Source organism: Trichosurus vulpecula, chromosome 3, assembly GCF_011100635.1.
Source record: "Trichosurus vulpecula isolate mTriVul1 chromosome 3, mTriVul1.pri, whole genome shotgun sequence".
NCBI lineage: Eukaryota > Metazoa > Chordata > Mammalia > Diprotodontia > Phalangeridae > Trichosurus > Trichosurus vulpecula.
Genome location: NC_050575.1, coordinates 316,865,316 through 316,890,388, shown reverse-complemented (window position 1 = coordinate 316,890,388; position 25,073 = coordinate 316,865,316). Strand labels below are relative to the sequence as shown.

Here is a 25,073-nt window from a genome sequence, read left to right as displayed (position 1 = left end):
GATGGGCCATTGCTTTCAAAGCTTGGGGTCATTAAAGTAGCTTTGCAATTTCCTGAAGGTAATTCAGCCTGCTTTCCCCTTGTTAAGCTCTAGGCCCAGCTTGTCCATCTGAACTGTGCCCAAGATAAAGGTTATCCATCCAAATGCATGCTTTAATCTGAATGCAACATTCTTCATATACTTGGGCTTCATATACCATGCGGCTGGATGGTCAGGCCAAACTGCTTTGAATGACTTCTTGTGTTTAATACAATACAAGACCTGTGGAAGGATAGACTTGCCTTGTAAATTTTTCCGATGGCTCTTGCCATGACAAAGTATTTCTCTGAGTCTTAGAATTTATGCTATATTTGGGGTCTGGGGATAGGAGGAGAGAAGAAATGTTGGGAGAGGGTATCTAGGATAATGACATGGTTAAAAAAAGATAGATAGTTGACTGCTGTAAGGGGAAGCAAGAATTTTAACTAGGAGAAGAACTGGAATCTCTTCCAGGAAGCAATTAACACAATATCAACAAACAAGCATCTGAAGGACCCCACAATCCACAAGGAGGCCCTCTTCACCTTGGGAGTCTATGATGGATCTCCTCTGTCTTAGTGGTGAACTCCTCTTGGCAAGCATACATCTCCCTGTTTATGTCATACCTGGTGTTTAGATAAGAGGGTCATTGAGCAGGATTATTTCTGTTATATGTTTCAAGAGATCTTGAATGATGTTGATGTGGTGATGGTAGACACTTCGTTGTAAAAGAGCCCATCTATAAGACAACATTTTGTTCTACCAAATCCAGTGCTTTTTCATAATCAACAAATAGTAAGCTGAGAATGATCTTAAGTGTTCTGTATCTTTCAGCTAATTATGAGATGGTAAAGATGTGGTACATTGTTGAATATCACTTGCAAAAGTCTCTTTGTTTCCTTGTAATACTCTCATCAAGGAGGCCTTCGTTTCACATATAGCTGACTCAAAGTCATTTTGCACAGATGGGAAAGGAGACATGTAGGTTAGTAATCACTGATAATTTTCTTGGTCACATGACTTGTATATTGTCTTTCAATTGTCTTGTATATTGTCTTTCCTCCTTGTGATTATTTCTCCTACAGCAGAGATCTCCTATATACACTTAGTCTAAACCAGTTGCTTTCCACTTCTTTGTTCTCTTTAGTATCTTTTTGCCTTTTTCTGTAAGTACAGTCTGGGCTGTGACGTTAAGGTCCAAGTATGGCGGTTCCATTGTCCTTAATGGAAAAAAAGTTAAGATTGTTACAAGTATTTTTCCAATTTTTTTCCTGCTTGTCTTTACATTTTCATCTTTAACTATCTGTGGAATGACTTTGCTTAGTTGGGTATCTTGCCAGACTTTCTTTAATCCGGTTTTACCCTCCTCTTCTCTCTGCTTTCTGAGTCTATACTATTTCATGATCATCCGTCTTCCTTCTTGATGAGATTTTACAAACAAATTTATATTCTAACCTGGTGTTGCCTTTGGTAGTTGTGTCTCTGTTTTTAGCAGCTAAGACTCGTGGTTGATGACTAGGTGCTTTCTGGGCTTTGTTGGTCTTCTTATAGCAATTAATTTACATCGTTTAAACCTCTAGATAAAATTATAGTTGGTGTCAATGTCATTTGGGTTGCCCATTTCCCATTTTTGATTGTCTAGTTGCTTGTTTAAATATTCTAGATTAAGTTATTTCATTTATATCTTTTTTTTCTCATTCTTTCTTTAAAAAAAACTAATTCTATTATTAGGTCTGATGAGTCAATGGTCTTAGCTAACACAAAGATAACTCCCATATCAACACATCAATAACAATTCTTTTCCACTCAAGATTTAATATGTTTGATTTTTATGGTATTATTTAGACACTTAACATGACCATTATTTGTGAAAATGTTTTTCAAAGGAAGTATTCATTATATAAAGGCATAAGGGTTCTTTTACTTTCTCATTCTGGCTTCCTGAGATTACTCACATTTATTTCTCCTTGTTCCTACTTTTTCCCATTGTTGCATCGAAGCCATCATCACTGAGTATTAACATATGCTGATTTAATTTGGAGGGTATTAAGAAATTCCTTATAGAATTTCTTTACATCTTCATCTTTAGCAACTGATGTTGTTGCAAAAGCTGCAATTAGTTTCATGGTAGTCGTTTTAAAAATATTTATTGTTAGTACTGCAGTACATGTTCATCAGCTGTCCCAGGAAATAATGTTTCTTACTGCCTTTGAGTATACCAAGTTCTACTCACCCCTTTCTTTGACTCTCCAAGGAATAACTCTGAGTTATCCTTCCATTTAGCTGCAATGTTCTCCTTTTGTTTATAGCGAGAATGTCAATGCATATAATTCAGCTACCCAGCAACGGGTCCAGTTGTTCAGGTCATTGCACAAGGATCTCACGGTATGATTCTTATCCTTTACCCCTTTTCCTGCTACTCTGTCAGCCCTGTAGAAGCAGAACTAAAACTATTTTTTTATTTTTCTTTATTTCATGGGTTCCATAGCCAAAAAAGTTTTCATTAGGTTGCAAGCCTACTAGTGTTGTGCCTTGCTATACTTAGCTATGTTGGTCCTCCAAAAATAGGCTATGTCTATTGTCTGGACCATTTACAAAGCCTTTCCAGGATTATAGAACTTGCCACACCTTATATTCCACTGGCATAACCTTTGAAAACCCGGGTTACCTTCATACTTCAGTGAGGCATTGGAGTAGGACTTTGTGCAGAAATATTATTATAATGTGAAATGAAAAGCAAATCCCATAATTATTGTGATTTTAATGCTTTATGTTGCTGATTACTTTTCACCTTTATGTCTTTTTTAACCTTAAGTAGTTGAAACTCAGATGTAATTTCTTTCTTTTTTTTTTTAATTTAGATTTTGTAACATAAAGCTAAGTACGAACAATACTAGGAAGCAGCCTCTGCATCAATTTGTACAAAGACAACTTTTGCCTCCATTCACAGCATTATATAACACAGGTAAAATTTTCCTTTCTAATAGAAATTGAGTTTCATAAAACTTAATTGAACTGTACTAAGACTGACTTTTTTCAACATAAGAGAGTAAGTTGTATTTTTTTGCATTTAGAGATCCATAAAACAATATGTTGTTTCATGGGATCATAGAATTTAGAGTTGTAAGAGACAATACCCCTCCCCCACTTTACAGATTTTTTTTTTTTAGCATTTCCTTCAGTGAGCAAATATTACAATCTTAGCCTGCAATAAGATAATTTTGTTATATGCTCTAATAACTGAAAATTGTCCTTATGTATGCTTTCTCTTGGTACTTTTTGCTACCTTTAATACTTCATCAGTTGTATATTCCAGATGGCAACTTGTTAAAAAGCAATAGAACCATGAGTTTGTGTGTGTGTGTGTGTGTGTGTGTGTGTAAAATTAGGGAGGGAATAAGCATTTATTAATCTAGGCATTGTGCTAACTGCTTTTTACAAATGTTATCTTGTTTGTTTCTCACAACAACCTTGCAAGGTAGGTGTCATTATCCCCATTTTTTACAGTTGAGGAAACTGAAGCGAAAATGTTAAGTAACATGCCCAGGGTCTCATAGCTTGTATGTCTGAGGCCACATTTGAGCTCAAGGCTTCCTGACTGCAGGCCCAGTGCTCTATCCATTGTGCCACCAACTACCTCATTAGGGAAAGAAGATTTGGAAAGGAAAACGAGTATTTTGTTTTCTAGACTATCCTATATCCTGTAGTCACAGAATACGTCAAATGGGTATAGAATAACACCACTAATGAACAGAAATTCAGTTAGACGTCTTAATTTTGTAGGTCTGGTTCCAATAGCCTCTTGACTCTTGCACTGGTGAACAAGTTGTACTGTTTGCTTCTGGTTTTCATCATCCACTAAGCTAGTGTGGAGGAGGGTAAGGGAAAGTCAAATAAAACACTAGCCTCTGAACAGGTGAATGGGGAGGCCAGTGGACAGAAGAATTAGGGTTAGGAGGAGTCTCATGTGATCGTAAATTTAGAACAGGAAGACACCTAAGAAGTTATCTAATACAGTCCTTTCATTTTACAGATAGGGAAACAGACTAACTTTGTTTTTGTTTTTGAATTTTTCTTTGAGGCAATCAGGTTATGTGACTTGCCCAGAGTCACACAGCTAGTAACTGTCAAGTGTCTAAGGAAGGATTTGAACTCAGTCTCTCCTGACTCCAGGGCCAGTATTCTATTCACTGCACCACCTAGCTGCCCTTGGAAACTGACAAACTCAAGTGACTTGCCCAGACACATACAAATATCAAGGGTCCGAGGTGGGATTTGAGGCTGGGTTTTCTTGACTCCCAGTCCGTTGCTCTGTCTGTTACACAACATTGCCAGAATGATGAGCTAGGTCTTTGGTGTTTTGAGTGCTGATAGGACATCCAGGTGGATCTGGACAGGAAGAGGTTTGAGGCTGAGGTCTGGAGCTCAGAGGGAGGTCGGGATTAAAGATAAGTATTTGGGAGTCATCTTCATAGAAGTGGTATTGAAGTCATAGGAATAAATAAGATTTCAGTGAGAGAGTATATAAAGAAAAGAGGGCGGAGGACAGACTTTTGGGAAATACCTACATTTGGGGGTTAGGAATAATGTGAGTAGCCTTCAGAATTGATGGGAAAGGAGTGATTAGTGAGGTAGGAGGAGAACAAGGAACATCTAGCATCTCTGAAGCTGACAGAGGCAAGGGTGTGTAGTGAGAGAGGTGGTCAACAACGTAAAAAACTTCAGACGGTAAATTAGTATGAGAATTGAACGTGTTAATTGCATAGGATAGGTCCAAAAGTATGAGAGATTTGAGCTTGGGGGTCAAAAAACTTCAAACCTAAGCTGAGCCTTGAAAGAAGGGGTTAATGCTAATAGACACATGAGGAAGTCTATTTCAGGCATGGAGGCGAGGTCAGAGGAATGGACAAAGGATTGCAACTGGCAGGGATCAGGACACAATCATTGTACAATTATGGTTCATCTGGAGCAGAGAGTACTGTGAAATAAGGCTGGCTGCAAGCATATTTTTGTGGACTTTGCAAGCAGCTTAAGAAATTCATATTTTATTTGGTAGGCTGTGGAGAGGGAAAAGTTGAAGTGGATTTTGGGAAGGAGATCCAGGAATTGTTGGAGGGGAATAGAAGAATATGGGATTGAGGACACAGGTCAAGAGGTTAACTTTAACAAAAAGGAGAACCTTGAGACAAGAGGGAAAGAGGAAAGAGGGTATAGTAATATAAAAATATGGAGGATGGAAGTAGGCAATTTACCTCTAGTGGTCTCAATCTTCTCAGTAAAATAGTACGTAAAATTATTTGCTGAGAGTAAGGTGGGAAGAGGTGGCATTTGAGTGTCTGAGGAGACGAAATGATTTGGAAGAACTTCTATAGACAGTGTGATTGATCCATAAGAGCTGAGTAAAAGAATTGCTCTGTAAAAAAAGGGCCTGGTTGAGATTAGATAGAATTATTTTGCATTGGACCCACTTAATATTGATTCATGCAGAAAAGTAAGACCTTTCTCCATCTCAGCTGTTTTCTTTATCCTCTTTCTTGTATTTGTGTAGATGAGCCATCTTCCAGTTCTGTTCCCAGTGAGACTGGCTTCCTCAAATACACCTTCGATACAGAATTAAAACAAATAGTAAATAATAACAGATACCCCCCAGTCTCCCACTCCCCACATTCCCTCACATTCTTTCCTCCCTTTTCTCCTCTCAGATAGGGAGAAAGAGTCAAGATACTACAAGCTGACAAATTGAGAGTATTTTCAGAATGGTGAATATAGAGCATTTCCATGACAACCACATCTCTTGCCAACTAGTCTTCATTTTAAGCTTAAAATAAAGTGTGTTGTTACCTTGTTATCTCGCCATCTCCCTAAGATACAACACTTGTTCATATATTTGAGTAGTTTTGCTTGTGCTAGAATAGTTTTGATTTTATTTTTTTCAAAAGAATTGTTGCCATGATGGGTACTTGGAGCAACAATTTAATACTATAAATTCTTGATTCATCATTTCATCCTATTAGTTGTCATAATTGCAAGATAGGAAATGAAATTTCCAGTTTTTTCTTTATCTGTGACCAAAAGTAACTCCATTCTCAACCTAATCTGGGAACTGGAAGAAACAGTAAAAGATAGAAATCATCCTGATTCTCTGAAATCAAGAGTCCGGAAAGCAATTTGCATTGTCACTTTTAAATGTTCTCAGTATTAAATTGCTAATCTTATGTTTTCTTTAAAGGAAATATGTCAGTTTAGACAGGGTAGAGTGAAGCATTTTGCTTCAGAATAAAAATTATAGAGAAGATATTTGAGTAGAGTGGGACAAGATGCTAAAGTATTGTGTTAAAGTCACTCTGCAAAATTACCAGGGATTGTTTAATAACAGTGTTATCCAGAGTTTTTTGGACAACTATAGTCTAGTTTTAAGAATGTTAGAGTTTTTGAAGGAAAATTTGAAAAATATTGAGATTTTTAGTGGCTGTTTTTTCCAGAATAACATATTTTTCTTTCTTCCATATTTCAGCGCGATGCATGTTTATTCAAACGCAGGATACTCCCAACCCAAACAGTTTGAAGTTTATTCCAGGAAAACCAGTGCTGGTATCACAGACCATGGATTTTCCTACACCAGCTACAGCATTCCGCTCCCCTCTGGCTAGGTATTTTAAAATGTTTGATATGTTTCCCCAAGTAATATGACTGCTTGATGAACCATTGTTAAGATAGCATCTTTTATGTGATCTAGATTTATCTCATTATAAAATGGATGTATTTTCTCTCTAGAAGCTTTTACACTTTTGGGGTGAAGATAAAAGAAGAATAACAAGGATTACTGTTATAAGACATTTATTCCAAATAGTGACATTTTTAAGTAACTGTACCACTCCCTTTCCCTTTCCCATTGCTATTATCTACTAGCCTCCATCCAACTTCCTAAATTCCTCCTTGACTTTAGCACATTCTTTCTTGGTAGCTCATTTATCATCTTCCATCTTCATGGGCTTTAGTATTTTTTAAATAGAATTTATTTATACATCAACAATGAGGACTAGACTTAGTTTAAAACAAAAAAATCAGAAGGAAAACAAAGTCTGTGATATTGAATTTTGTACAGAGAGAAATAAGGCTCTCCATAATGGGGAGGTGAGAGTGGTGGGGATGGGAAGACACACCACACACACACACACACATACACACACACGTGCGCGCGCGCGCGCCTGAAAGAGAGGTTTGGTATCTGAGGTCAGAGCTCTTGGTTGGTCATTCAGTCAACAAGCAGTTAATAAGTGCTTATTATGTGTTCCTAGGCAATGTACCTAGGATACAAAGGATACACTAGGGATACAAAGAAAGGCAAAAAAAAAAAACAAAACCAGTCCCGGTCTTCTGGGAACTTTTATTCTGATGGGACAAACACCATGCAAATAACTACATACAAAATATATACTGTGCAAATGGAAGGTGATCTCCAAGGGAAGGCATTAGCAGGTTGGTGGGTAGGTGGGGGAGCCTGGGAAAAGGAACCAGGAAAGAAAAAACCTCCTGCAGAAGGTGGGATTTCGGCTGAGTCTTGGAAGAAAGATAGGGAAGCCAAGAAACAAAAGGAGAGGCAAGAGCATTCCAAGCATGAAGGACAGTGAGAGGGAGGGAAGTGAAGAGAGGGTGTGTGAGCTTCAGAGGCCTTGGTATGGGACCATCTGAGGTAGTGGAGTATGTTAACCATTGAGGAGTGAGTTCAAGGAGAGAGAGGTCTATAGAGAGAAGCCAATGATTAGACTGCTCAAGAGTTCTCCTGTGAGGTCTGACCACACGGCAGCTTGGTGATACAGTGGTTAAAACGCTGGGCCTGGAGTCAGGAACACCTAAGTTCAAATCTAGCTTCAGACACTTACTAATTGTGTGAGCCTAGGCAAGTCACTTAACCTCTGCCTCAGTTTCCTCAACTGTAATTAGGGATAATAATTGCATCTGCTTCCCAGGGTGGTTATGGGGATCAAATGAGATTTTGTTTATAAAGCATTTAACACAGTACCTGGCACATAGTAAATGTTACCTATTACCATTATTAGGTTGTAATGTTGTATACTGTGAGGACCTTGGGAGACCCATTTCACAGCAGGAAGGGAATGTGCAGATTAGCAGGCAGAAACAAGTGGACGTAAGTCTCAGGAGAGTCCAGTTAGAAGGGAGGAGGTGGCAGTGGAAAGTGGGTCTAGTCCAGGGATGTAGAACCCTGTAGAAAGTCCCAGATTACAACGGCCAGAGGCCTGAATTTGGGGCTGTTACACGTCAGCTGGGTGGAAAATGATGAGGTGAATTCCTTGAGAGCTCTTCTTAAATGGTAGACAATTTGGGGAAGAGCTCTCCAATGTCCTACTTTCACCCTCTCTGATCAGAGTGAAGGAGGAGCCCTAGGGACAGGGAACAAACAGATAGCATGTACAGAACCCCACACTATCTTGTCTTGATTGCTTTGCTCAAGCTATTTCTTGTGCTTAGTATGCCTTCTCAGCTTCTCCAATCTCAGCTTGTTGAAATCCTACCCATTCTTTAAGATACAGCTTAAATATTGCTGTTTGCACAAAGTCTTTCAAGGTCAGTCCTAGCCAGTAATAATTCTTCCCCTCTTAAACTTTACATATCATTTGGTGTGAACCACTATTATATACATGTATAGTTTTTATTATAGTTATTTGTGTGTTTTAGTCTCTTAGATTGTGAGCTTTGTGAGATTAAGAACTCTGTCTTTGGAAAATCTTTGTTTCTCATCTGTTGCTTACCACAGTGCTTACCACTTAATAAGTGCTTAAGAAATGTTCACTAAAATTTGTTTAAGAAGCTCTATAACTTCAATAAGATTAAAGCTTCCAGTATTTTTAATATTTTACTTTTTCTCCAATTACATGTAAAAATAATTTTTAACATTTGTTGTTAAGTTTTGGGTTCCAAATTCTATCCTTCTCCCTCCCTGAGATGGTAAGCAATCTTGACATAGGTTATACATGTGTAATCATATAAAACATTTCCATATTAGTCATTTTGTGGGAAAATTCAAAACAAAAAAGGAAGGGAGAAAGAAAATGAAAAATTGTATGCTTTGGTCTGTATTCAGATACAATCAGTTCTTTCTCTGGAGGCAGATAGCATTTTTCATCATGAGACTTTTGGGATTGTCTTGGATCATTATATTGCTGAGAATAGCTAAGTCATTCACAGTTGCTCATCATACACTATAGCTGTTACTGTGTACAATAGTCTCTTGGTTCTGCTCACTTCACTTTGTATCAGTTCGTAAGTCTTTCCAGGTTTTTCTGAAATCACTCTGCTCATTATTTCTTATAGGATAATAATAGTCCATTACAATCATATACCACAACTTGTTCAGCTATTCCCCAATTGATGGACATTACTTCAATTTCCCATTCTTAGCCACTACAAGGAGAACTGCTGTAAATTTCTAATGTTTTTTAAGAAAAAAATGTGAATTGGTACATACTGTGAGTGTGGTAAAAACCTTTCCCATGTTTCTGGTGTTTAAAAGCAATTGAAAGTATTCTCCATATATTTAAAGATAGCTGAATTTCTAGACATTTCAAGACCAAGTTGTGAACCCATTCCAACTGGAACCAACCCAGAAATAAAGAGCACATATGATACCAATTCTATTACTGACATCAGAAATAGCCTAGCTTTCGTGAGAGAAAGTAATTTATATGCTGCTTGGACAGAAAAGCCATTGTGTAAGTGTGAAATATGTCACATCATGAAACTGTGAAAGGGGGAATGTTGGATTAAATCTCTTTTTGCTTGGTTTTCAGAGAGAGCATGCTAAGGGATTTTAGATTCAGACACCATCAAAATAGACTTTTAGGAATCTATATCTGTTGCTAAGTGCCAAACATAATTAGATAATATATATCCTCTTAATCTTTCTATCCCTCTCCTCTGTATGCATGATTCGCGGCACCCAGAACATGTGGAGATTCAGGTGTAATTTTTAAAAATTGCTAATTAATCCGGATTCACATTCTAGATCAGGTGATGTCTGCCAAAGCTCCAGGTGGCAAAAAAAACAAAACAAAACCCTTTTTAAGTTTAGTCTTTTAGAAGTAGTGTCATTTCCTGAATTCAAAGAATTCAGTTATCAGCTTCTGCTGCCCTTAAGAATTATTCACTTAATAGTGAGGTCAAGACTGAGAATAAGTCTTCATGCCAAACTAATCTCATTTCCAGGTTGCTAGAGTGTTATATCACAAGGGGATGCCATGGATACAGTGTAACTCGATTTTAGCAAGATGCTTGCAGAGGTTCTTGCAATAACCTTGTGAACAAGATAGAGGAATATGAACTGAACAGTAGCAGTGAGTTTGATCTGGGATCATGTGGGAATAGAGCAGTGGGCTTAGAATCAAAAACACTCATCTTCCTGAGTTCAGATCCAGCCTCAGATACTTACTAGCTATGTGAAATCCTATTTGCCTCAAATCCTCTCTGTAAAATGAGCTAGAGAAGAAAATGGCAAACCGCTGTAGTATCTTTGCCAAATGGGGTCATGAAGAGTCAGACACAGCAACATAACAAAAAATCACTGTTAACCTGGAATAAGGAAGCAGTGGCATGTCACAGGGCTCTGTCTTTATGCCAGTTATTTGTACCCTTTTTTAATGACTGGATAAAAATAAATGTAGAAAAATTTGCAAATAATGCACAACTGGAAAGGATAACAAGTGTGCTGGATGAGCTGATGACGATCAGAATTCAGAAAGGTCTCAACTAGCCAAAAAATGAACTGAAACTAACAAGGTTATACTTAATGAGGATAAATGTGAAGTCTTCATTTAGACCCCAAAAAGTTTGTGGCACGTGTTCAGGATCCTTCAGACTTGGTTCATGTGGAAAAGACCTGGGGAATTTAAAGATATTTAAAGACAAAATGGAGTTTACCTAGCAAGGTGACTGGGGTGTTAGAGAATGAAAACCCCTTTTGAGGAGCAGTGGTTGGAGGAACTGAGGATAGGTATGCTGTATTAAAAAAGATTTGGGGCGGGGGTCGGAGGCTGTCTCTGGGTTCTTCCAGGACCTTGCACAGAAGTCATTCCTACTTTCTCAATAATCTTCAGTCTCTCCTTCACTACTGGCTCTTCTCCCTCTACCTACTAAACATACTCAGGTCTTTCTGAGCCACTTACTGTCCCATCTCCCTTTTCCCATTATTAAATTTCTTTTAAAATTTGTGAAAACCTATCCCTCTACTCTTCCTTAAACCCTTCCACTCACTCCTTAAACCCTTCCCACACTCCTCTACTGAAATCGCTCCCAAAGATCACCAGTCTCTAGACCCAGAAGCTTTTTTCTCATCCTTATCATCATCTCAGTAGCTTTTGACACTGCTGACTACTCCCTTATAATGAATGTTCTTTTCTTAGTTTCAGATGTATTACATTACAATTACATACATTGTTCGTCTAGTTTTCTAATTGTAACTTCTCTGAATCCTCTGACTCAGTTTCTCCTAACCAGTTAATATAAGCATTCCAGAAAAGTCTGTCTTTAATCTTCTTCTCTCTCTATGCACCCTCTTTTGTCAAGCTTATTCACTCTCACTGCTTCAACTACTACCTCTGTGGAGATAATTCGTATTTCTATATATCTGCTCCTGATTTGTCTTCTGAGCTCCAACTCCATATCTCCAGCTGACTTCAGCCAATTTTCATTTGGGTGTAACACTAACACTTCTAACTTATTAACATGTCCAGAACCTAGTTTCTTATCTTTCCTCTGCTGATTTCATTATTTCTGTCTTTGTCACTACTATTCACTCAGTCTCTCATATTGGTCACTTTTAGATTATCTTTGACCATTCCTTTTCTCTCACCTTTCATTCAGTCAGTTATGAGACCCTGGCAGTTCTATCTATGAAATATCTCTCAAATACATCACCTACATTTTTTTTCTATTGCCATCAACTTGGTTTGGCCATTCTTACTACTCACCTCTGCTATCGTAACAGATTCATTTCTGGTCTCATCACTTTCAGTCTCTCTCACCTCCAGTCCATTCAGTACTGTCCCAGGCCATCACTGCTTCTGGCTTCACTTTCTTTCCCAGTCTTGATTTATGTTAGCTTGTTCAACTTTGAACTGTTTTCTGCTTTACCTAATCATAATCTCCTTTCATTTTACCTGTGCCTCATTCCTCATACATCTATTCATCCTCACTGTAGCCTCCAAGATTCAGCTCAGGTTCCACCATCTGCAAGAGATCTTTCCTGGTCCTTCTAATGCCTTCCCATCCAATAGCCATTATTCTTTCCATTGTACCGCGTTGCCTTAATCATTAAGATCATTATTAAGCTGGAACCCTGGCTGTGATTGGGCCCTGTGTGGTGATAGGGACAACATATAGGGATAGAACAAGGACCCATCCTTGTCCCCTCCTGCCACGTTAGAGCAATATCAGCAGAAATATTAATGATAAAAAGCTATAAAATAAGATTTATTTCACATAACATATCTGAAGCATAAGTTTTTTGAGCTCCTAGTAAGAGATTGCTAAATCTTAAGGTATGGCACATGTGAAACTGTGAGATTCAGCTCTGGATTTACATGGAACATGTTCTGTCTTAGAGTAATTGTAACAAATGTGCACCCACCTAAGATTTCCTTTGAGAACACCTAAATTTTGTTTGTATCTAGATCTTTACAGACAAAAAATAAAAGGACCCATCTAACTACTTGGCCTAACAATACATCAAATATGGGGCAGACTGACAGAAAATACAAAACACAAAGGCTTCACACCCCACCCAACAGTCAATAGAACTTTTCTCATTTCTAGAAAGGTGCCTTTTCTTTTGGGGCCATTTTTTTTAATGAAGCTCTGTTTACTTGACATCATCCTATTCGCAATCTGAAACTATTACAGGTGTCAGATTTTATTCAGAGCAATAGATTATGAAGTATTATACAACATTGTCTTCTCTCTGTTATAAGAATACAGGACCTCTACTAGCTTGAACATGGGTCATTTCAAAGTCTCTATGTATTTGTCCAATAGTTTTCCATAGCAGGAGTAAGTTAAGATTCTTTTCTGTGGCTGTATTGCCTCAGTTTCTCTGTGTACATGGCATCTAGGTATTCACCCTTCTTTGGCTTCTGCCTCAAGTTGCGTGGGTTTGGTTTTGTTTTTTAATTCTTATGTTTATAAAGTGTCTTCCTTCCTTTGACCTGTCCAAGGTAACTTATTCCTTGTTTCTGACTGGAGAGAGCATTCTGACTAGAGAAATTAACATTAGCATCATTTCTAATCGAGAAATTATCTGCTGCCACCATCAAGTCCTCCTTTGCAATCTATTCTGAAATGTTTTCCCCGAGGTTCTCTGTGACTCAGCTCTTAACCTTTTGGGCACCATTCATCTTTTCATCACTTTGCCATTAGCCATTTTTTCCAATCCCCATGACCTCTCAAACCTCTCCAAAACAAATTTGGCACCAAAGATAAAACACCTTCAGCTGTTTCCATGGTTTAGGATGCCTAGAAGATAGTTTTTAAAAAAAGGTTTTTAAAAAAAAGAACAAACAAAACCTAAAGATTGATGTTCACTGACCATCCTCCATATACCATGCTCCTGGCAGCAAGACTGAACTAGAAGACCGAAGGACATGACACAGGCTTACTTCAAAACCCAACCCAACCCTGCACCCTGTTCCCCCTTCCCTCTTTTTTTTTTTAAATTATGAAGGAATTTATTAAGTCATCCAGCAGAGGGGAGAGCCAAAAAAGGGTTTGCCCTCTGCCCCTGAAAGTCTGTAACTTACACATTATATTGGATTCAAACAAGGAACAAGGCAAGAGCAGCTGTTGGACCAGCACAGAGGCAGATTCCAGATAAGATGTAGGATGCTGGAGATATGTAGGAGGAAAAACTTCTTACATCAATCTTCAGATCTGAAAGGTGAAGGCCAGCACACCCTGGGTTCTGAATTAAGCATTAAGCAAATCTGGTGTGTAAGTAACAGGTCTGGTCTCTAATCCATGCAGGGCTAGGTTCAAACAGTGCAATAAAGTTGTCCCACAATTTACCCCTTTAGGGGCTTAAAGCCCAGCATTCCTATACGATCATAAGCACAATCACAGAATTGGAGAGCTCGGTCAAGCTTTAAATTAATCCAAGTCAGGAGAGGCATCTCCTTCACAGCTCATCTTATCAAGAGTTTGACACAAATATTTTAAAGAATCACGGGGACCAGACTGATGGATACTCATAGTTAGAGGGATGAAACTGAAGAAGCATCAGGACTGTAAGTCAGGGGACTTAGACTTGTACCTGGAAACAAGTTCACTACATGATTCAGGACCATTTCCCAGACTTTGAAAGAATACATGTAGCCATGAGTAGGACAAAAACAATTTTTAAAAATATTTCAATCCCATGCTTCCTTAGAGGTCTTAAAAGTTGAACCAACTTAGTTAAGCAGAGTCATAAACTCATACATGCTCTATCAAAGCAAACCTAGTAAGACAGACTCTATAGGTTAACTAAGTCAGGTAACAGATTAAACTGCATCTAATCAGATTATTTCATCTTAGCTTTCCCATGTAGCCTTCTGATACTTAGAAATAGTTTTTCCTTATAAATTCTGGTGTAGCCCTCATTCTCAAGGCAGTTATGGAGGGGTAGTCCTCTTAAATTTGGTTTTCCAGTAATTTGTTCATGTGAAAACCAGTTCAAATCTTTTTTTTTTTAAGATCATCATAATAAATTTATTCCCACCCATCTTTTTCATTCCATATGTGCTTTTGCAGTTTAAATGTGTTTTTATAAAGCAAGTTATTATTTGATTTTATTTTCTTAGCCATTCTGCCAATCTTTATTACTTTATTGGGAAGTTTAATTCTTTCACATCTAGTATTATAGTCTTTAATTTTGTATTTCTCTACGTTAGATTCTGCTATATTATTACTTTTTTCTCTTTTAGAATGACTTTAGGTCTTTAAGATTGGCTTTACTAACAGTAATTTGACCCCACTTTCCTCCCATTATCTTAAGCCCTAATTCGTTGAATCTAATTTTATTTTCTTTTTTTTATAATTAAGTTTTTCTATTTTTAGTTTACAACACTCAATTCCACATAATTTTGAGTTCTAGATTTTCTTCCCCAGCCTCCTCCCTCCCCAAGACAGCATGGAGTCTGCTATATCTTCTACATATAACTTCACATTGAACTTATTTATATAATAGGCAAGTTGTAAAGAAGAATTATGACCAATGGAATGAATCAGGAGAAAGAAGAAACAAAACCAAATAAACCAAAAACAAACAAAAGAGAAAAAAAGACAAAGGGAAAAAAAAAGGAGAGCAAACAGTGTGCCTCAATCTGCATTCGTACTTCATAGTTCTTTCCCTGGATGTAGATAGCTCTCTCCCTCACAAGTCCTTTGGAGTTGTCTTTGCACCTTGTATTGCTGAGAAGAGCAATGTCTATCAAGGTTAGCCATCACATAATCCGTATATCTGTGGTTGTGTATAATATTCTCCTGGTTCTGCTCCTCTCACTCAGCATTATATCGTGTAGGTTTTTCCATGTTATTACCAAGTGCATACCATCCCCATTTCTTATCGCACAATAGTATTCCATTACCTTCATATACCACAGCTTATTCAGCCATTCCCTAATTGATGGGCATCCCCTTGATTTCCAGTTCTTTGCTACTACAAAAAGAGCCACTGTAAATACTTTTGCACATATGGGTTCTTTTCCCACTTGTGTGATCTCTTTGGGATACAACCCTAGAAGTGGTATTGCTGGGTCAAAGGGTATGAACATCTTTATAGCCCTTTAGGCATAGTTCCAAATTGCTCTCCAGAATGGCTGGATCAGTTCACAGCTCCACCAGCAATGTAACAATGTTCCAATTTTCCCACATCCTCTCCAGCATTTATCATTTTCCTGTTTTGTCATTTTAGCCAATCTGACAGGAGAGATGTGGTACCTAAGAGTTGTTTTGATTTACATTTCTCTAATCAGTAGTGATTTTGAGCATTTTTTCATATGCCTATAGATATCTTTAATTTCTTCCTCTGAAAACTATCTCTTCATATCCTTTGACCATTTCTCAATTGGGGAATAACTTGTATTCCTATAAATTTGGCTCAGTTCCCTGTATATTTTGGAGATGAGGCCTTTATTAGAGACCCTGGTTGTAGAGATTTTCTCCCAATTTTCTGCTTCCCTCCTAATCTTTGTTGCATTGGCTTTTTTTATACAAAAACATTTCAATTTAACATAATTGAAATTATCCATTTTGCATTTTGTAATGCTCTCTATCTCTTGTGTCATGAATTCTTTGCTTTTCCATAAATCTGATAGGTAAATTATTCGTTGCTTTCCCAAATTGCTTATAGTGTCAGCCTTTATTCCTAAATCATGAACCCATTTTGACTTTATTTTGGTATATGGTGTAAGATATTTGTCTATGCCCAGTTTCTGCCCTACCATTTTCCAATTTTCCCAGCAGTTTTTGTGAAATAATGAATTCTTAACCCAGAAGCTGGATTCTTTGGGTTTATCAAAGAGTAGATTGCTATAGTTGTTGACTACTGTGTCTTGCGTACCTATCCTATTCCATTGATTCATGACTCTGTTTCTTAGCCAGTACCAGGTAGCTTCGATGACTGCTGCTTTATAGTACAATTTAATATCCGGTACGGCTAAGCCACCTTCCCTAGCATTTCTTTTCATTAATACCCTAGATATTCTAGACCTCTTGTTCTTCCAGGTGAATTTTGTTATTATTTTATCCAGCTCTGTAAAATAATTTTTTGGTAATTCAATTGGCATGGCACTGAATAAATACATTAATTTAGGTAAAATTGTCCTTTTTATTATATTAGCTCAACCTAATCATGAGCAACTGATATTCTTCCATTTATTTAGATCTGATTTTATTCGTGTGAAAAGTGTTTCATAATTATGTTCACATAAGCCCTGGGTTTGTCTTGGCAGATAGACTCCCAAATGTTTTATAGTGTCTACAGTAACTTTGAATGGAATTTTTCTTTCTATCTCTTGCTGTTGAGTTTTGTTAGTAATGTATAGGAATGCTGAGTATTTATGTGGGTTTATTTTATATCCTGCAGCTTTGCTAAAGTTGTTTATTATTTCAGGTAGTTTTTTACTTGATTCTCTAGGATTCTCTAAGTAAATCATCATATCATCTGCAAAAAATGATAATTTAGTTTCTTCTTTGCCTATTCTAATTCCTTCAATTTCTTTTTCTTTCTTTTTGCTACATCCAACGTTTCTAGTACCAAATTGAATAGTAGGGGTGATAATGGATATCCTTGTTTCACCCCTGGATCTTATTGGGAATGCATCTATCTTATCCCCATTACAAATAATGCTTGTTGATGGTTTTAGGTAGATGCTATTTAAGGAAGGCTCCATTTATTCCTATGCTTTCTAGTGTTTTTAATAGGAATGAGTGTTGTATTTTGTCAGAGGCTTTTTCTGCATCTATTGAGATGATCATATGGTTTCTGCTAGTTTTGTTGTTGATATGATCAATTACGCTGACAGTTTTCCTAATATTGAACCAGCCTTGCATTCCTGGAATAAATCCTACCTGGTTGTAGTGCATTATTCTTGTGATAAGTTGCTGTAGTCTTTTTGCTAATATTTTATTTAAAATTTTTGCATCAATATTCATTAGGGAAATTGGTCTATAATTTTCTTTCTTTGTTTTGACTCTTCCTGGTTTGGGTATTAGTACCATATTTGTGTCATAAAAAGAATTTGGTAGGACTCCTTCTTCACCTGTTTTCCCAAATAGTCTATTAAGTATAGGAATTAATTGTTCTTTAAATGTTTGATAAAATTCACATGTGAAACCATCTGGCCCTGGAGATTTTTTCCTAGGGAGTACATTGATGGCTTGCTGAATTTCTTTTTCTGAGATGGGGTTATTTAGAAATTTTCCTTCTTCTTCTGTTAACCTGGGCAATTTATATTTTTGTAAATGTTCATCCATATCCCTAAGGTTGTCAAATTTATGGGCATACAATTGGGCAAAATAATTCGTAATTATTGTTTTGATTTCCTCTTCATTAGAGGTGAATTCACCCTTTTCATTTTTGATACTGGTAATTTGATTTTCTTCTTAATTTTTTTAATCAAATTGACCAAGGTTTATCGATTTTATTGGTTTCTTCATAAAGCCAGCTCTTGGTTTTATTTATTAATTCAATAGTTTTCTTGATTTCAGTTTTATTAAACTCTCCTTTGATTTTCAGTATTTCTGATTTGGTATTTAATTGGGGATTTTCAATTTGTTCTTTTTCTACCTTTTTCAGTTGCATGCCTAATTCGTTGATCTCCTTTTTCTCTATTTTATTCATGTAAGCATTTAGAGATGTAAATCTTCCCCTAAGAACTGCTTTTGCTGCATCCCATAAGTTTTGGTATGTTGTCTCATTATTGTCATTCTCTTGAATGAAGTTATTAATTGTTTGTATGATTTGTTCTTTGGCCCACTCATTCTTTAGAATTAGATTGTTTAGTTTCCAATTAATTTTTAGCTTATTTTTCCCTGGTTCTTTATTACAAATAATTTTTATTGCATCATGATCTGAAAAGGATGCTTTGACTACTTCTGCCTTTCTGCACTGGATTGTGAGGTTTTTATGCCCTAGTACATGGTCAGTTTTTGAGTATATGCCAAGTACTGCAGAGAAAAAAGTGTATTCCTTTTTATCCCCATTCAGTTTTCTCCAGAGGTCTATCATATCTGCCTTTTCTAAAATTCTGTTCACCTCCTTAACTTCTTTCTTGTTTATTTTGAGGTTAGATTTATCAAGTTCAGAGAGGGGGAGGTTGAGGTCTCCCATTATTATGGTTTCGCTGTCTATTTCTTCCTGTAACTCCCTTAACCTCTCCTCTAAGAATTTGCATGCCATACCACTTGGGGTGTATATGTTAAACAATGATATTGCTTCATTGTTTATGGTGCCTTTTAGCACCATAGCGCTAAAAGTAGTGTAGCATAGTGTAGTGTCCTTCCTTATCTCTTTTAATTAGTTCTATCCTTGCCTTTGCTTTGTCTGAGATTAGGATTGCTACCCCTGCTTTTTTTACTTTAGCTGAAGCCCAATATATTCCACTCCAGCCTTTTACCTTTACATCTGTGTGTATCCCCATGTTTCAGATGTGTTTCTTGTAAACAGCATATCATAGGATTATGGTTTTTAATCCATTCTGCTATCCGTTTCCGTTTTATGGGAGAATTCATCCCATTCACATTCACAGTTATGATTACTATCTGTGCCTTTTTCTCCATCCTATTTCCCCCCTGTTTATGCTTTTATTTCTCCCTTTCCCCTTCCACTCCTCAACAAAGTTTTGCTTTTGACTGCCGCCTTCCTCAGTTTACCCTGCCTCTTGATTCCCCTCCCTTATCTTACCGTTTTCCACTTGCTACTTCTTCCCTCCCTTCTGACCACCCCCCTCCCTTTTTTTCCCCCTTTCCCCTCCTACTGCCTGTAGGACAAGTTAGATTTCTATACTTACCAGGGTGTATTATTCCCTTCTTGAGCCAAATCCCATGAGAGTAAAGCTCAGATACTGCTCTTCTTCCCTCCTTTCTTTCCCTCTCCTACAAAATGTCTTGTGCCTCTTCATGTGATGTAATTTACCCTTTTCTACTACCTCCTTACCTCTTCTCCCAGAACCATCCCTTTACATCTCTGTAATTATATTTTTTGTCATTATATTGGTTATTTTATACTGACATCCACAGTCTATGAATATGCCTTTCAATTGTCATAATAAGTATACTATTCTCAAGATTGACATAGATATATCAAATATATATAAAACAAAATAATCCTATATAAGGATGTAATTAATTAGCCTAATTGATTAACTAGGGTTTTTTTCCCCATCTCCCTTTTTATGTCTCTCTTGAGTTTTGTACTTGGAGATCAAATTTTCCATTGAGCTCTGGCCTTTTCATCAGGAAGGTCTGGAACCCTCCCTCTTTTCAACACCATAGAGACCATGGCTCTGGGCTGTGGAAGTTGGCTTGGGCCTCAGAAGCCAGTTTGGCCATATCCCTTTAGGAACAAAAGCCTGTCAGGAGCACCATGGCTGCAAAGCTCTGCACTGCTGATGCCATAGAAAGCAGGCTGTGGACTACTGATGATTGGGAAAGCAGACTGTGCTGGTGCCAGGGAAGGTAGGCTCTGAACTGCTGGTGCTGTGCCAGAAAACTCAGGAATTGAGGGAGTGGGATGGGTCACCAGCACAGGACACTGCGCAAGTACGGAGCTATGTTGCACTCCACCAAGCCTGAGGGAAAGAGCATAGCATGCAAGGGGGGCCAGTTCTTACCACCCAAAAGTCAGTTGGGCAGAGACCTGGGCTGGTGAACCATGAACTGCCTAGTGTGAGAGCAGGCTGAGACACTTTGAGATCCAGCCCCCAAGGAAACCACAATCACGGGGGAGGAAGTTAGGAAGTAAGGAAAGGAAAATGAGGAGTTGGGGGTAAGAAAGGAGAGACTGAGGATACCGAAAAGATTTCAGGAGCAGGAAATCTCAAAGATCTTGAACATAAACATATAAATCAATAGGAAAAACAACCACAGAAGGAAATAATGGCCTCCAGATCTAGCAAATGGGTTTCTTCATCAGTAAGACTCAAAAAGGCACACTGGCTAGAGAGCTAGTTTGGGACCCAGAAGGACTACAGTCCAAGTCCCACCTCAGACATGTCTTGGCTGTGTGATACCTCTCAGGGTTCCCAAGCACCCACAAGTCTACATGGCAGAGCTGTTGTCCACCTGTGGTGATAGAGCTGCTCACTGGACACTCTCAAAATGATGAAATATTAGATCTGGTCAAAACAAAACAAAGTCTAAAGAATCTTGTGAACTATGTTAAATTAGAAGTCTGCACCAAAAGACAAGATGATAGCTGATAGTTTTAACTGCAAAATGAAGGAAAATGTTCTAACACTTGATGAGACTGAGGACCTGAGAAATTTGAGGAGAACATGAAACCACGTGGTGCTGTTCCTGAGTGGTTTAAAAGAAAAATAAGTATTATGAAAGCAGAATTTCTGTCTTGCACAGCAAAATGAATGAGCAGAATAGAAGAACTTGAATCTGCAATGGCAAACCTCACTAAAGAAACAAAAGAGAAAATGATAGGGAATACAAATACACAGAAGTGAAGGACAACCTACAAAAAGAGAAATAAACAAAAAAAAAGAACTTTAAAAGAAAATATGCTCACGATGTAAGCCAAACATATGGCTCTCAAAGGCAAGATGCATAAACAATGTAAGGATCACAGATCTCTTAGAAGACGGGACAAAAAAGAATCTCAACACCATAATGAAGGAAGTAATAGAAGAGAACTGCCCCAAACTTCTGAACATAGGAAATGAAATTTCAATCAAAAGAATTCACAGATTACATCCAGAAGAAAAAAAAAACAAGGGGGCAAATTTCAAGACACATAGTGGTAAGTTTAACATTTCAATTCAGAAATGAATTCTACAAGCCATCTAGAGAAAGACCATCAAATACAAAGGAAAGAACATTTGAATAATGCAAGAATATTCCACATCCACTAGGAAAAAGAGGAATGAATGGAATAATGTGTTCTAAAGAGCATTTTGAGCTCAACATTCAGCCCAGTGTAAACTGTCCTATAAATATAACCTTAACCATGTAGTACAAAAGATGATTGTTCAACAATAAAGAAGAGTTTGAAACATTTTTTAGGAAGAAAACCAGAATTGAAGTTATTTGCTTCTCCAATACCCCCATAAAAACAGAAATGCATGAGAAATCAATAAATGCAGCAGCCAAGGACAGCAATTGTAACAGTGACAGTGGAGATATCAGTAAGAGACTTCTTTCTAAATGTACACAAGAAAACAGCAGTGAAGGCATTAATTTGGTAGAGGTAATAGTAAAGAAGCTGTCAAGGGCATTTTGAACAGAACTTGGTAACATCCCATCCATAGGTGAAGCAGTGGGTTTTTTGTTTTGTTTCTGGTGGGACTATACTATAATATGGGAAGGTACATGAAGTGGGGAGGGGAGCAGGAGGATAGGGAGGAGTGTACAATCCATTAGGTGTGTCTCAATCAGTGATTCCTTAAAGCCATTCAACTTAATTCAAGAATTTATTAGGTAGGCACTGTATGTCAAATACTGCACTATCTGCTAGAATCACAAACATAAACAAACAGTCCCTACCCTTCAAGAGTTTCATTCTTCTGCGGAAAAACAGCATACAGAAATATCAGTAAGTACAAAGCATATACAAAGTAACTGTGGGGCCTGTACCTTCTATTTCTAAGATTCTGGGATTCTTTGAATATAAACCTTCTGGGGGTGATTTGTTTTAATTATTTTAGCTTTCTTCCCAATGACAGTCATACAGATCTCTATTTTAAGTGGGCATGAGTCATAGAAAATCTTTCCTTTAGATTTTTAAGGAAACTCAGAAATCACATATACAGCCTCCTACCCTATGTAAGAAGCTCCTCAAAAACACCCCTGACAGGTTGTCTTTGCTTTAGCACTTCCTGTGGTGGGAAATTCACTGCTTTACAAAGTACCTCCATTCTTTTTTTTTTTTTTTTTTTTTACCAACTCTGAATTTTAGAAAGGTTTTCCTTGTATTTTCTTCCTATAAATTTTACTCATTCATCATAATTCTGCCCTGTGGAACTACTCAGAATAAACCTAATCCCTTTTTTATGTAATAGTCCTTCAAATATTTGAAGATAGAAATCATATCTCTTTTAACTTTTTAACTTCTAACTTCTCTAGAAGAAATATCTAATTGCTTCAGCTATTCTTTAAAGGAAAATCTTTCCACACTCTTTACCATTCCATATCCCTTGACTAGTGATGCCAACACTAGGCCTATACACCCAAAGTGAAAAAATAAAGAAGAAAAGGACCTATATATACAAAAATACTTATAGTAGCTCTTTTTTTAGTGCATGTAACTGGAAACTAAGGAGTGCACATCAATTAGGAAATTTCTGAACAAACTGTGACATATGAATGAAATATATTATTGTATCATAAGAAATTATGAAATTGACAATTTCTAACAAAGGTGGAAAAGAAAGACTCGTATGAAGTGATTCAGAGTATAGTGAGCAGAACCTGGAAAACAGTTTATACATTAACAACAGTAGGGTAAATAAAAATAATTTTAAAAGACTTCAGAACACTGATTAATGCAGTGAGCAACAGTGATTCCCCAGGACTGGGTAATGAAACCCACTGCTTACCTCCTGATAGACACATAATGATTCAGGGTGCTGATTGAGATGTACATTTTTGGGCATGGACAATGTAGGGATCTGTTTTGCTGGACTATGCATATCTGTTACAAGGATTTTATTTTTCTTTTAATCTTGGAAGAGTTGCAGGGTCAGAAGGGGTCTAAAATGGGGGGTAACAAAAGAGGGTAATTGAAGCACTTAAAATGCATGAAAGAGAATAGAACAAAAGTCAGGAAATAGACAAATCAGTTGTAAGGATAACATGTTGACTTTATATGTTTAGAGAGAAAAGTAAGCTGCTCATGATACAGATTTGTGGCTTCATATGTATAGTCTTTTTAAAATTCTAATTTAGATGCAGAATGTTCCTTTTATTTGGTGTTATCTAACTTCAGGAAAAAAAAAAAGGATGATGATGGTCCGGGCTGTGAGTCCTAAGGTGGGGATAGATGTGAGAGATGTAGAGAGAGAATAATTGATAAGATCTGGAACTGGATATGGAAGGTAATGGCAAATGAAACTGAGGGGAAGAGTCAAGGTTACAGACTTGGAAGGATGGAAGAATGGTGGTGCCCTACCCCAAATAGGAGAATTTTGAGTAGAGGTACACCATGTTGAGGGGTTGGAATTATAGTCCTGACTACTACTTTCAAATTATATGACTTTAGACAAATGAAAGCACTTTAAAACTATCTGTCAGCTATCATCTTGTCTTTTGATGCAGGAAAGGGAAGTCAGACTTCTAATTTAATTCACAGTTCACAAGATTCTTTAGTCTTTGTTTTGTTTTGACCAGATCTAACATTTCATCATTTAGAGTGTCCAATGAGCAGCTCTATCACCACAGATAGACAACAGCTCTGCAGTGTAGACTTGTGGGTGCCTGGGAACCCTGAGAGGTGTCATGCAGCCAAGACATGGCTGAGGTGGGACTTGGACCGAAGTCCTTCTGGGTCCCAAGCTAGCTCTCTAGCCAGTGTGCCTTTTTGAGTCTTACTGATGAGAAAATTCTTTTTTTTTCCCCCTGTGATTTTAGACAGTTATTCAGGATTGAAGGAGTGAAAAGTGTCTTCTTTGGACCAGATTTCATCACAGTCACAAAGGTAAGGGTAAAAATTCAAAAATAGGCCTGGAAATGTTTTCAGACATTTCCAAGTGCATTTATCTGCCCATCTAATTTTCCACTCTTTCCTAACAATGGTGCCACCTAGTCTATAATTAAACATCTTCAATAAGAGATTTAAACTGTTTCATTAAAATGTTCCTTTTTATGTGCCAGTAAATTTAACAATTTAAGTGAAATGGAAGAATACTTAGATATAAACTGCCTAGATTAACAGAAGAGGAAATAGAATAACTAAATAAACTTATTTTAGAAAAAGAAATTGAATAGGCCATAAATGAGCTTCCTAAGAAAAAAGCATCAGGACCAGATGGATTTACAAGTAAATTCTACTGCATATTATAAAGATCAACTAATTCCAGTATTAAAGTAATTAATTGGAATAATAGGCAAAGAAGGAATCCCACCAAACCCTTCTTATGAAACAAATATGGTGCTAATGCCTAAAACAGGAAGAATAAAAACAGAGAAAGAAAATTATAGACCAATGTATATGGATGCAGCAATCCTAAATAAAATACTAGCTAGGAGACTACAACAGTATATCGCAGAGATTATATATTGTGACCAAGTGGGATTTATAATAGGAATTCAGGGATGGTTTAATATGAGGAAAACTATTTACATAA

The 25,073-nt window shown here is 37.2% G+C and overlaps 1 protein-coding gene across 3 annotated transcripts in view; it reads left to right on the top strand.

Moving 5' to 3' along the window:
* Positions 1-25,073, top strand: part of NFU1 (NFU1 iron-sulfur cluster scaffold) — a 49,297-nt gene that overhangs the window by 5,321 nt on the left and 18,903 nt on the right. For 2 of the 3 annotated variants that reach the window (XM_036748204.1, XM_036748205.1), the window contains 4 exons: positions 2,328-2,403; positions 2,880-2,983; positions 6,533-6,668; positions 24,358-24,424. In XM_036748204.1, the coding sequence (XP_036604099.1) occupies positions 2,328-2,403; positions 2,880-2,983; positions 6,533-6,668; positions 24,358-24,424 (383 nt within the window). The remainder of the gene's footprint in view (positions 1-2,327; positions 2,404-2,879; positions 2,984-6,532; positions 6,669-24,357; positions 24,425-25,073) is intronic. The other variant, XM_036748206.1, reaches the window with a different exon arrangement.